The sequence below is a fragment of the Gracilinanus agilis genome, chromosome 3, assembly GCF_016433145.1.
Source record: "Gracilinanus agilis isolate LMUSP501 chromosome 3, AgileGrace, whole genome shotgun sequence".
NCBI classification, from domain to species: domain Eukaryota; kingdom Metazoa; phylum Chordata; class Mammalia; order Didelphimorphia; family Didelphidae; genus Gracilinanus; species Gracilinanus agilis.
The window spans coordinates 142,173,507-142,187,555 of NC_058132.1; the positions used below are offsets into that span (position 1 = coordinate 142,173,507).

The 14,049-nt window shown below is 36.5% G+C and overlaps 1 protein-coding gene across 2 annotated transcripts in view; it reads right to left on the reverse strand.

Annotated features, from left to right (window-relative positions):
- CDK8 (cyclin dependent kinase 8) overlaps positions 1-14,049 on the reverse strand; it is a 123,356-nt gene that overhangs the window by 15,610 nt on the left and 93,697 nt on the right. For both annotated transcript variants that reach the window (XM_044668290.1, XM_044668289.1), the window contains exon 5: positions 634-691. In XM_044668290.1, the coding sequence (XP_044524225.1) occupies positions 634-691 (58 nt within the window). The remainder of the gene's footprint in view (positions 1-633; positions 692-14,049) is intronic.

The following is a 14,049-nucleotide window of genomic DNA, read 5'->3' on the forward strand; positions in this document are numbered from 1 at the left end:
GTTAATGAGTCTTTTTTTAATCAAGAAACTAGCTTTTAATCCAGCCTGAGTCACTAGAGAAACAAATGTGTTTATAATTCTACTGCCCTAGATTCATGTTGGCAAACCTATGGCACTTGTGCTGGAATGCCCCAGAAGGGGCTGCTCCTTCCTCCCCTTCTCTACACGCATCTGAGAAAATTTCTCTCATCACTCGCCCCTCTGCTCAGCTCATCAGCCCAATGGGAGCACTTCCTCCCTCTCCTCTCTGGGGTAAGGCAGGGGCTCACATGTGGCTTGAGGGTTGCAGTTTGGGCTCTTGGTCTCTAAAAGGCTCACCATCACTGTCCTACATGAATAGAACTCATGGGTCTTAGTATATGTTTGTCGCATGAATAGAGGTGAATCTAATTTCTACATTGTATAACCTATACAGGTTATATAATTAAGGCAAAAGTTTCTGGGGAAATAGCCACTGCCTGTTTCCCTTTTATGAACGTGAAATATTCTTCAATTTAAATAAATGTTCTTTAAAAATTATTTCCACCAAGAATATATGCTATTTTACCCAACCACCCCCAAATTAAAGTAATTTAACTTCCCTTTAAGCTCTAAAAGTATACTGCATTGTGATTTAACAAAGATATAACATACCAATTTTTACTCTTCCTCGCTCAGGACCTTCACCCATAACTAAAATATTAGCAGGTTTCTGTGGAAACAAAATATTTGTGTGTTTTTAAGTAAATAACATGCCAGTACAAATAAAATCAACCTGAAATTTTTAAAATACCAATTTACAACATTGTCAAACTGAATTCAGATCACCAAAGGAGTATGTTCATTTGTGGATATATATGTGGATATATATCCACATATATACATTATTTGTATTATTGTGTATATATATTACAAATAATATTGTGTGTATATATATGTATATATACAGTGTCTTTCCTATCCCATAAGCAGAGTCCTGAATTTCTTACATAGATACTATTTTTACCACTGTATTCCTTGTGAACTATCTAGTAGGAACTTAGTAAACTCAATATAAGAAGCATTTATTAAATAGATACCATGTGGCAAAGCCCTGTGCTAGAGAATGGGAATAACAAAGATAAGAATAAAATGGTCCTTGCCTTCAAGGAATTCACATATTAATGAATCATCTTCTTCCAAGCCCCATAAGTCAACTAAAAACATTCTATATAATTTAAGGTTGTCACTCAATATGAAAGATCAACTAAGTTTCAAGCATATCTCTCAGGTAAACTGTAGAAAATATTGGGGAAATGGTTTTTATTTCTTAAAAAAAATTAACCTAGAATCTGAAAGTACAAGCTAAGAAAACTATTCATCCATTTTTAAAATCTCACTTTAAAAATCACTAATTTATTCTCTAACAGTGGTTTTTAAAATGCTAATAATTCCACCAAATATAAGAAAGTTGAAATTATATTTATTAAAATACATTCTTTTTCTCCCCAGACTACTCTGATGGGCTATTCATTCAATCTGATCTTAGAATGTTTGTTTGGAGTGTTCAGGGAAGACTGGTATGGGGGCTTGCCAAGTCCTTTTCAGGGCTGCTTTTCTCCTTTGGTGTCAACCTGCCAACCAGCTCTCACTGGTGGAGCCAAGAAGCTATAGCATGTGAGGCAGTCACATCCTAGTAAACCGTTTCAGCGGGCAGGATAAACCAGGTTGAGGGTAACTGATGGGACTCAAAACCTATAAGAGACTTAGGGAGGTGTCTACAAGATGAGAACAATTTATTCCAATGGGCTACGAAGGTGTGCTATAGAGCTTGGTTAGACATCAAAGAAAACAATATCATCCACTGCATCCTAGACCACCACCAGACCATCCTGAGTTTTGTCTTGGTACTGGACTTTAATGACTCTGGAAAAGAGTGAGGCTGACAACTTTTTACAACTCTGCCTCACTTAAAACTAATTTATGCAAGAGTCAAAAGGCACCACCAGTGATGTCATTTTGGTCCTTGAGGACAAAGGACAACAACCAGTTTGCTATATAAAAGCATAACTGTACTAGAACACAAGGTTGGGGGGTAGGGGAGTTATAAAGACAATTCTAAAAATCACATTGAATATTTTTATTTCTATTGTGTTTACTCTAGATATTAGGATCTCCTAATTCTCTATTACATGAATAATTTATTCTGTCACTGCAAAAGATTCAGTACTATATAAGACAACTACCATTCTACTATAAAAAATAAAGATCTGCTTTCAATATCAAAAAGAAAGCATACTATTATTACTCTGTATTTGCCATAAAATCCCAAAGGTTAATAATTCACACAATCATAGAATTTTAGGAATGGAAAGGCCAAGAGAAAATTTATTCTAAACCCCTCATTTTACAAATGGAGTGACTGAGACCAAAGTGTTTGCCCCAAGAAACACAACAAATTAAAAATAAAGCCATGGAAAACAAGCAGGTTTAAGTCCACAATTAGGCCACTTAGATAGGAGATCACTTGGGAGTACTGGGTGCTGTGTAAGTTCTGAGAGGCATAATGGATAAACTACTGACCTGGAGACAAAAATATGTAGATTTGAATTTAGTATTTGACATTTATTATTTGAGTCACTCCAGGCAAAACACTTAATCTCTCTGAGCCATAATTTCCTCAACAAGGATGGTTGCACTAGATGGTTATTTGGTCCCTTCCATCTTTAAATCTTTGGACTTTTGTTCCTATGATTGACTTACTACACACTACTCTAGAATAGTACAAATCGATTTTGTTCAACTCAATAAACATTTACTGAGAGTGTTGGGGTCAAGACAACAAAAATGAAAGTTTCTATATTCTCTGGGAGTTTACAACATAAAAGACAAAAATGACATATATTCAGTTAAGTACAAGATAAGAGGTGATGGGGGAAAAAGAAGAGCTCAAGATAATGTAATCTAGGAAAATTTAAGCAGAATTTCTGAAGAGAAAACAAGAGTTTATGGAAGGAGGGGTACTTTAGTTGAGAATTAGAAAATAAGGAATTCAAAAAACATACATGACCATCTAATCCACTAAATCTTCTTTCCATTTCTTCTATAAGAACAGTTTGGGTTACTTTAAATAATGCTTTGTTATAATATACATAAACTATATCTACAAATGTTCCCAATTAAATTTTTTTTAAAAGGAAATAAGATTAGTCTGGCATGAACTGTGTTTGCCAGAGCCATCTTAGTTCTTCATGATCAAAGATGTATTTTATTTTTTTAAAGAACCTCTTTAATATACATCATAGGCTAACTATCAATCATTTTCTTGTCTATGTCAGATTTCAAAATCTATACCCAAAGCTCTTTCTAAGAGAGATTATCTCTGCCCATCTTACTTGACAGTGGGCATGGTTTCTCCTTTGATCGGTCATCCCCTAAGAACCCATTGGTATGGACAGTACTATTTACCCAAAAAGCTGGTTGGCCTGCCCCAAACACCCAGTCAAACTTCACCAACTGCTTAGGCTTATAATTAATGTAATGAAGAAAGCCCCTAAATTTCACCCCTTCACTTGTTGGGCTACCAATATCGGGGAGCTACCTAAAAAGGAAAATCGTGTGAATCCAAGTACACAAAAAACCCCAATTCATTAATCTAAAAAGAAACAGAGGGCAATCTCCATCTGGGTCTTCTAATTGGTTTAGTTGACTTGTAAAAGAAAATCCTCTGAAGCTCTTCCAACCTATGGAACTCTGCACCTGACAATTAGCCCTTGAGCTAATGATTCATTAACTTACTATTCAAATTTCTCCTACAAAAATCCAAATTTACTGGAAATGAAAACCATGCCTCCATGTAGGAGGCCAAGGATGGTAGGGGAGAGAAGGGGACATATTCTAAAGATTTTACAGAGGTGAAATCAATAGGCCTTAGAAACATCACAGATATTGGTAAAGAGTATAGGGGGGTGGGGTGAGACATAAGAAGAAATCCAGATACCTTCTAGCCGGTGATGGCAAACCTACCATTTTCGAAGACATGTGGCCACATACAGAGAAGTACCGAGGATGAAACATTTGCTGTAGTGTAGTGTAGATACTCTGTGCACTATAGATGACAATTCTACCTATATTAATTTACCTATTTTGGCTTATTAAATAGTTATATATTACAATTACAAATTTTTGTTATTTAAACTATAAATATCATGAAATTATGTTTTTTTCTCAAAGTGACACACCACCCGAGTTATGCTTGGTTTTTTGGCAAATTTTGACACACCAGGCTCAAAAGGTTGCCCATCACTGTCCTAGGCTGTAAGCCTAGGACTATAAGGGTGCCCTCAATAGTAATAGGGAAAAGGGGAGGGTTTGTAATGTAATACCATATGAAGAATTCATATGTATGGGCCATAAATCAATATTCCGTTGGTGGGCATTTTTGTTTTAATCTAAAAATTTTATATGATATATCTTTTTAGCTGCCTACATATCCTCTAGTACATTACTGGCTTTTAATTTCAACTAAGAGTTTGATTCTTTTTTTTTTTTAAACCCTAAAAAAAGGTTGTTGAAAAGAAAAGTAACTTGTAAGAGTGGCAATGTGGAATACAAATCTCTACCCTACTCCCTCATCTCCATCTTCATCTTTCTGGAGCAGGGCTATGATTAGAGGAGTTGGGCAATCAGCAGAGCTGACCTCTCCCTCCAGGCACAAAAATGTTTACTTTTGTTCAGTCTTTCCAGTTTGCTTTATATATAGTAAAAACACAGTTGTTGGCTCACTGTACTTGGTTATTTGTTCTCATTACTGAAAATTAGAGGGATTATTGATCCCATCATTCTACATTTTCAGGGTGTTAATAAGAGTTAATAAGACAAGCTAAATATGAATGATTTCATAGCATTATAGGGTTTCAAAATCAAGAGATTTCAGAGGTCATTTTATCTTACCTACACCTGAAAAACAATCCCCACTTTAACAACTGACAAATGGCCATCTATAGTTTCTGCACAAAGGACTCCAGTGAAGGAAAACTCATTACCCTCTTCAGGCATTGCATTCCATTCTTAATTATTAAGTCTGATTCTTCTCCCAATAGTTTTCTAATTATATGTAATAACAGTTCCTTCAATTGAATCTCATATGGTACTGCTCTCCTCTAGATATTCTCTAGCCCAATAATTTCATTCTTAAACTGTGGTGTCCAGAAATGCAAACAATATTTTAGATGTGATCTTACTACAAAATAATATGACAGCAGGACTATCATCTACTTATTTAGTGGGAGCTATGATTTTCACTGTAGTTCAAGACTGCATTAACTAATATAGCTATCATATCATGTTGATTTAATACTGAACTTAGTCCACTAATGTCTATCTCAAGATATTTTATAAACAAAGTGTTGCCAACCCATGCTGGTCACATTTTTACTTGGGAAGTTGCTTTTCTATAGTCAAATGTAAGACTTTATCTTTAATATATTTCATCTTTTTCAATTAATTGAAAAGTTCTAGATCTAATGTTTTTAATCCTGTCTCTGTAGTTCAGTGTTAGTTATATAACCCAACTATGGGTCATCTACACATTTGATAAAATTGTAATCCTTGTTTTTATCCTAGTCATTGTTAAAAATATTAAATCAGACAGGATTCAAGCCAAGATTTCCTGAACATTCCATTGGATATGATCGTCTAGCCTGATATCCATTAACACCTACCTCCAGTCTGACCATTCAACTAATTCTAAATTTCTTAAGTGTCAAATCTAATTGCCTTTTCTCAATTTTCATTCTCGTTGAACTATGAAACCTTTGCAAATGTTGATCACCCCCTTCTTTATATTCTCTTTTCACTAGATTTTCTTTATATTCTCTTTTCACTAGATTTTAGGACACTATTCTCTCTTTGTTCTTCTCCTACTTATATGACCATTTTTTCAAAGTCTTTTTCTTTTACTGGATCCTCAGCTATATTGTAATAGCTAACCCATGGATGTCTCTCATCTGTGCTGTGTATAACTAATGGGCATCATGGGGACTAGTGCACTTTAATTTGAAGTACAGAAATCATTTAGTGGTGTTAGAAATTTGGTTATTAAATTTAAATGTTTTGCTTTATTTTTAAAAAATTTTTAAAAAAGGGAAAAAAATCAATAATCTTTGCAATCATTTTACCTCAACATGAGCCTTGTGCACATTCTTAAAGTGTTAAAACAAATATGTAATGTAAGGATCTTTTTTTTTTTAAACCCTTATCTTCCGTCTTGGAATTAATACTGTGTATTGGCTCTAAGGCAGAAGAGTGGTAAGGGTGGGCAATGGGGGTCAAGTGACTTGCCCAGGGTCACACAGCTAGGAAGTGTCTGAGGTCAGATTTGAACCTAGGACCTCCCGTCTCTAGGCCTGGCTCTCAATCCACTGAGCTACCCAGCTGCCCCCTGTAAGGATCTTTTTTGATAAAATAGGAGACAAAGAAATCTTTAGTTGCTTTAAAAAGGCTATATATCCTAAAGGTAGCTTTCAGAAATGTAGTCAGTTTCATGTCCTGTAGAATCACTAAAATTTTTAGTTTCTTTAGATATATTTGTTTAAGAATAATGCTGCCAATGACAATTTACTTCTAGTTTACCATCCTACACATCAATAACTTTACACTGCCTTAAAATTTTAATCAAATACACACTGATACCCACAACTATAATATTGTGACAATTACTATAAAATGAATTAAAATCAATTATCTCAACTACTAAATAAATGAAACTTTATTTCTGGAAGTCCTTCTTGAAGTCACTCTCCTGTTACTCCCTGTTTATCCTCTAAAAGGTATAAACCAACAGCAGTAAGACTTTTGAATTGGCTAGTATCTTTCACTAACAATAGTTAGTTGAATATTGTCAATAGCAAATAATGGATCCAAAAGTTAGAAGATTCACTTATTTCCAAAACTCTCTCTCTCCTTTTACTCCCTCCTCCCTACTCATTGAGAAGATAAGAAATTTATATCCATTAAACATGAAATCATGAAAAACATATTTCTGCATTATTGATGCCCACCCAACCCCCCCCCCCAAAAAAAAAGAAAAAGAAAGGAGGGAAATGTTTAAGTCTGCTCTCTGAGACCATCATTTGGTGAATAGCATTTTCAAAATGAGTACTTTGGAGTTGTGGTGAATCACTGTATTAATCAGTTATTAAATTTTTTACAATGGACTATCTTTACACTATTGTTGTTACTATGTGATTTTGAGCATTTTATATGACTTATTGATAGTTGATTTCTTCCTCTGACAACTGACTATTCATATCTTTTTAATCATTTATCTACTAGGGCAGTGATGGCAAGCCAAAGACATGTATGCCAAAGACAGCACTCAGAGACCTCTCTGTGGGCACACAGGGCCATCTCCTGCAGAGTTGCTCCCTTCCTTCTCTCTACCATGCTTGCCCAGCCCTCTACACTTACTCCCTTCCCCTGAGCAGGGCACTCGGCCCACAGTCCTCCCTTTCTCCCATCCCTGTCTAAGACTAGGGGATACAAGGAGGTGGAACTGGGGGTGGGTTCTACTCTCTCAGCACTGGGCCAGACCCACCCCCTAAAATATCTCCACTTTCTTCCTTCTTTTCCTGCCAGCCTTCAATCTGGAGAGTGACTCAAAGGCTAACTATGCTCCATCCACCCTCTGCTCCCATACCCATGTGGGTAGCAGCCCAATAGGCAGGTAGGGTTGGAATGCAGGGGCAAGTCCTATGGATATAGGTGGTGGCTGTGGCTTCACTGGGTGACAACCAGCTGGGAAGTGGCCCACCCCCAAAAGCAGAGCAGCCCCCTCCAACACAGGGGGTGGGCACTGTACACAGTGGGGGATGTGGCAACACAGAGGGTGCACTGCACCCAATCTGGGCACAGGACACAGCACAGGATCCCTAAAAAAGTTCAGCATCACTGAACTAGGGAATAGGTCCTGTGTGGGGTCTGAAATATATTCAAAAATCTGATAGTTTTCCACAAAGGTCAAGATAATTTTGAAGCACAATGAAATATATTAAGCCTACATTCATATGGTAAGATAGAGCACAGAAAAACTTTTTTTTATTATGTATAGAGGAAAAAATATTGCTACCTTGATATTTTCTTATGGTGTCCCTCTACTCAGTGAAAGGAAAAAAGAAGAGTTCTGTAGAATACAGTTTAGAAAACCTTGCTCTAAATATCTGCATTTTCTCTAGATGACTTGACTTCTCCAGATTGTCTAAAAAAAAGGTGGCACAGGATTAGTTAATCAGTCACTGTGCTAAGGGTTGCTAAGGACACAAAGAAAGGCCCTAAGGCAGTGCTAGATTATATCCTAAAAGTGAATGAGGGCAAATACACCAAATTCCAGCTAATACCTGGCCACTGTTGATGTCTTTATATAAAGACCACCCATATTTGAGTTGTAGGAACCAGCCCTCAAATTTAAGAACCAAACTAAATAGAGGAAGAAAATAGTATATTACTGCATCATTCTCTTTCTAAATCTTAAAATCAGGGCCCATCAAAAGGCTCTTTTCAGAATCTTTTTAAAAGGCTTAAAGGAGAAGAGCAAATCTGGATCAATTGATCAAATTAAGTAAGCATTTATTAGCTTCTACTAAATGCTAGACTATGCTAAGTACTAGAGAAAGGCGGGGAAAAGTCTTTGCCCTCAAAGAGTTTACATTGTATCAGGGGCAAGGGCATGTATGTATAAAAACCAACTCTCTCTATATAATATATATGTATTATATATATAACACATTCATATACAGGTTAAATTTTTTGGGGGAGGGAAGCACTAATTGCTGACTGGGTAGCTTTATGAAACTTCATGTAAGAGGTGGTACTTGCACTGATTTTTTAATGAAGCTAATTATAATAATTTTAACAGTAGAGAAAGTATAATCCAGGCCAAGGAGATAGGCCAAATAAGAACATGAAAAAAGCAATGTCGTCACGTATAAGGAACAGCCAATAGGACAGGATAACTGGGCTATAGAGTATGTGAAAAAGAATACCATGAAATATCTATCAGCAGTTTGTATTTGCTCTTAGAGGTAATAAGGAGACACTGGAGCTTTCTAAGCAAGGAGTTACACAGTCAGAGGTGTGTTTTTTTGGTAGCTGAATTAAGATGAATGGCAGAGGGGAGAGTTTTGAGACTGAAAGACGTATTATGAAGATATTCTAAAAGTCTAAATAAACAGTTCCCAAAAGTATGGCCTAGGTACCAGAACCCTGAGATCCTTTTGGGGATCTAAGATGGTTAAAACTATTTTATAACAATATTAAGATTTTTAATTTCTAATTTACTAAACATTAATAGTTATTAACATTGACAAATTCTTTAGAAGGTACCAATAATTACTAAAGAATAAAAAAGAATGTTTAGATCAAAGAAAGTTTGAGAATCACTGATTTAGGTGAAAACTGAGGAAGAAATGAACTAGAATGGAGAAAAAGGAACAATATAGGAGAAGATATGGAGATTGAATCAAAGTTTTGGCAAATGATCAGATATAGGGAACAAAAAAGGAATAAAAATCAAGGATGGCTGCAATAATGTAAACCTTGGTAACCAGAAGGACAGAAATAAGGAGGCAGTGCTATTTCCTAGGCTGAGAAGGAGAAAAAGGACTAGCAACTACTGGCTTCTTTGCCCCCACCTTATGCCCCACCCCTCCAGTGTAAACAGAAAGCAGAGCTTGTATTGAAACTGGAAAAGCTGCTCTTCTGCATGTGAGCTCTGTAGCATCATGTGTCAGATTTCCACTACTACCAGCAAGGAGTAGCACAAAGAGGCTCCACAAACTTTTTTCTTAAATGAAAATTTTTAATGAACATATAATATGAAAAACAATATGTACTTCTAGAGTTTCTAGGAAACCTACAAATAGGTATATGTTTGCAACAACCCTCCTGTCCCAATCCTTTAAACCCGACCAATGTACACTGGTGATCAGGATGTACTGAACCCTGTTATACCTATAACCATATCTCAAGACTGCCCAGGAATTTTCTCTAAGAAATTATTACTCCCCCCCTTCCTAAATTATCGACTTATCCTCCTTCAGTAGGATTCAGATACAAACATGGCATTCAGATGTCAGTGGACATGTTGAACATTTAATTTATATTTACCATACCTGAATTCCGCCACATTGCTTGATTTTTATTGAGAGGGAAGAAAGGGCTCAATGATTTTCAATTAAAAGACAAATTACAAACTGCTTACTACTGCTGCTTCAATTACTACTAATACTTTATATTTATATTTCACTTTAACGTTAGTAGCCCTTTCCTCACAACAACTCCTTAAAGCAGTTAGTTCAAATATAACTATAACTCTCATCTAACTCTAGGAAAAAAACAAAACTAAAACAAAGGTTAAAGAAACTTAAGATCTCACATACACACATGCCCCCTTCTCAAATCCATGTGATTCATCAAATCCTAAGACCACAGGATCATATCCTACTGGACCTGTGGGGGAACTGAAGTTAGCCACTTCTTAGATTTGGGATAATAAGGTTAGATTTTTCAAACTCTCTGGTCATACAAAACAACAAAAAAGAAAAAGCTAGACATATTATCTCTTAATATGTAAGTATCATCTTATTAAATGAAAAAATGATTTTAAAAATTTGAACTTATTGCCCATAAGTTTTTGATACATAAAGAAGTTTACCCTATTTCTAAACCCCTTCAGGAATTGCTTTTAAATCCTACTTTGAACATTTTCAATTATAGAATATTTATAATCCTCTTCCAAATGTAGTAGGATTAAATTCAAATAAAAATGAACACATTTTGAAGAATATGTATTGATACTGTCTAAATTTGAGTTTTTCACCAGAACCAAAACTGTACTTTCTTTCAGATAATATAAACTATATTTCAGCATAATTATTTCTATATGGCACATAATTATGAGTGAGACCAATAACTTTCCCTAAAAATTCCACCTGGGATTTAATTTAAATTCTCCAACATTTAGCTAATAACTAGCATACCTAATAAAAGAATAAAATTTACATAATTAAAATTAAAAGTAGTGTCTCTTCTAAACAAAATGCTGCATTTATATGTTGGAAGCACTCATAGAAAAAAGAACTCCAAATGTACATCATCTTTAGGATTTGGAGTTTTGGGGGCACTGTTATTATAAAATGAGATAATATAAGGCTGTATAGATTTTGGCTATTACTTTCAAAGTTCAAAATTTTTTCTTATAAAAGGGAAGAGGTGTACATTGCCTGATTTTGTCGTATTTACTGAATAAGAAAAATAAACTTCTTAAAAACGGAAATTCCATAATTAAGTTTATAATACATATTATATTATCAAAAATGAATTAAGATAGAAGGAAATTAAGAGATTCTTTTTGAATCTTCATTGATTATTTTCAACAATATAGTTTAATTGCACGACAGGCTTACAGAAACATGAAGAGTAGGGAAAAGGTGATGAAAGATAAAAGCACCACTTTTGTTAATATCTCCTCTTTTTAAAAAAGAGTTTAGGGAGGTTCCGGGTTAAGATGGCGGCAGAGTAAGAAGCAGCTCTTAACCTCTCCTGACCGAAACACACAAAACTCCTCAAGGGGACATAAAAACAAGTCCAGACGAACAGAGGAACCCCACAACAGGGCAGAGTGTGGAAGGTACGTGGAATCGAGGCATTTCCATGCTATGAAGGGGTGAAACAGCTCTCACTAAATCGCGGGCTGAGCAACCACCCCACCCTCACCCCCTCCACACACAACACCTGTAGCACTGAGGCCAGCTAAAAAGAAATAGAGCAAGTTTGGGGCACCCATCCAGTCATTGGCAGCTCCGGGGCCTGTTCCTGAGAGCAGCAATATTTGGGACCCCAAAAAAGCCAAAGAACGCACCCGAAATCTGAGCGCGGGCTTAGGGCGCAGAGTGTGGGAGCAGAGCTCAGGCGGGCTCAGAGCGCAGGCTCCGAGGAGGCGTGGGTGGAGGCAGACGGGTGTACGACTGTGGAAGCAGCGCCCTGAGACTTGTAAAAAAACCTCCGGCAGAGGGTCAAGCAAGGGGATCCACCAGGGGGCTTGACCGCGGACAGACCCTGAGCACAAGGATAAACCTGAGAAGCTGCTGGGCTAACGATGGCTACCCAGTCTCAGGAAGTTCAGAAGAGAAAGATTAACAACAAGAAAAAGAAGTCTTTAACACTCGACAACTTTTACACAGAGAAAATCCAGACAACCTAGCAAACAGAGGAGGAGAACAAACAAGCATCTGGACCCTCCTCAAATAAGGAAAACTCCTCACAAGCTATGGAAGAGTTCAAAACTGAGATTTTGAGGAAAATGGAAGAGATCTGGCAAGAAAATAACAGTTTAAAAGGTAGAATCTTGCAACTGGAAAGTGAGGCTCAGAAACCAAATGAACTGATAAGCAAATTGAACACCAGAAATGACCAGATTGAAAAGGAATACCAGAAGCTTATAGCCGAAAACCAGAAGATTATGGCCTAAAACCAGAAGATTATGGCCGAAAACCAAAGGATCATAGCCGAAAACCGAAAGATTATAGCTGAAAACCAGTCCCTAAAGGCTAGAATTGAGCAGCTAGAAGCTAATGATCTCTCAAGACAACAAGAACAAATAAAACAAAGTCAAAAGACTGAAAAAATAGAAGGAAACATGAAATATCTCAATGAGAGAGTGACAGACCAAGAAAACCGGTCTAGAAGAGACAATTTGAGAATAATTGGTCTTCCAGAAAAACCAGAAATTAATAGAAACCTGGACTCCATACTAACAGAAATAATTCAGCAAAATTGCCCTGAAGTCCTACAAAAAGAGGGCAATATAGGCATTGAAAGGATTCATAGAACACCTGCGACATTCGATCAAGAAAAGACAACACCCAGAAATATAATCGCCAAATTCAAGAGTTTCCAAGCAAAGGAAAGAATCTTACAAGAAGCCAGAAAGAAACAATTCAAATATCAAGGAGCACCAATCAGGATCACACAGGATCTTGGCAGCCTCCACGCTAAAAGATCGCAAGGCTTGGAATACAATATTCAGAAAGGCAAGAGAGCTGGGCCTGCAACCACGGATCAACTACCCATCAAAATTGACTACATATTTCCAGGGGAAAGTATGGGCATTCAACAAAATTGAAGAATTCCAGGTATTTGCACAGAAAAGACCGGGGCTAAATAGAAAGTTTGATATCCAAACACAGAAATCGAGAGAAACCTGAAAAGGTAAATAAGATACAGAGGGGAAAGAAAGAAAACTTATAATTTTTAAATTTGCCTTTTTAAGGGCCTCAGTGAGATCTAATTATCTGTATTCCTTTGTAGAGAAATGTTATGTTTAATTCTCTGTAGTGAACTCTATTCACTATTATAATATTCACTATTATAGTAATCAGAAGAATAATTAACAGGGTGAGGGTGGAACACTAAATAATCTAAGATAGCATGGGGGATGGGAAAGAGGGGGTGAATAGCAGGGGACACCAAGAGAAACTTGAGCGAATAAGAAAATAGAATATTCTATTACACACAAAGAGGGCATGGGAGAGACAGGGGACAAATACTATTATAAGAAGGAGAGGAAGAGAGCATAAAGAGGTAATAATCAAACCTTACTCTCAGTGTAATCAACCCGGAGAGGGAAGAGTAGCTATACTATCCATTGGGACATAAAACTCTTATCTAAACCTTCTGAGAAAGTTAGAAGGGATAAACCAAGGAGAGCAGGGTAGTGGGGAGGTCAAAAAAAGGAGAGGGGAGAAGAGGGAGGGAATTCATAAGGCCTTTAAAAACAAGAAGAGGGGGGAAAAATAAGGGGAGGGGTAGAAAGGGAAGTTAATCAAGGGAGGGGATAAGGGATAGCGGCTCAATAACAAACCACTGATTTAAAAGGAAAAAGTATAAGGAAAAAGGGGGTAGGAAGAGGGGAGGATTCGAAAATGTCAGCAAATGCACAACTGATGATTATAACTCTTAATGTGAATGGGATGAACTCGCTCATAAAACAGAAGCAAATAGCAGAGTGGATTAGAAACCAAAATCCCACCATAT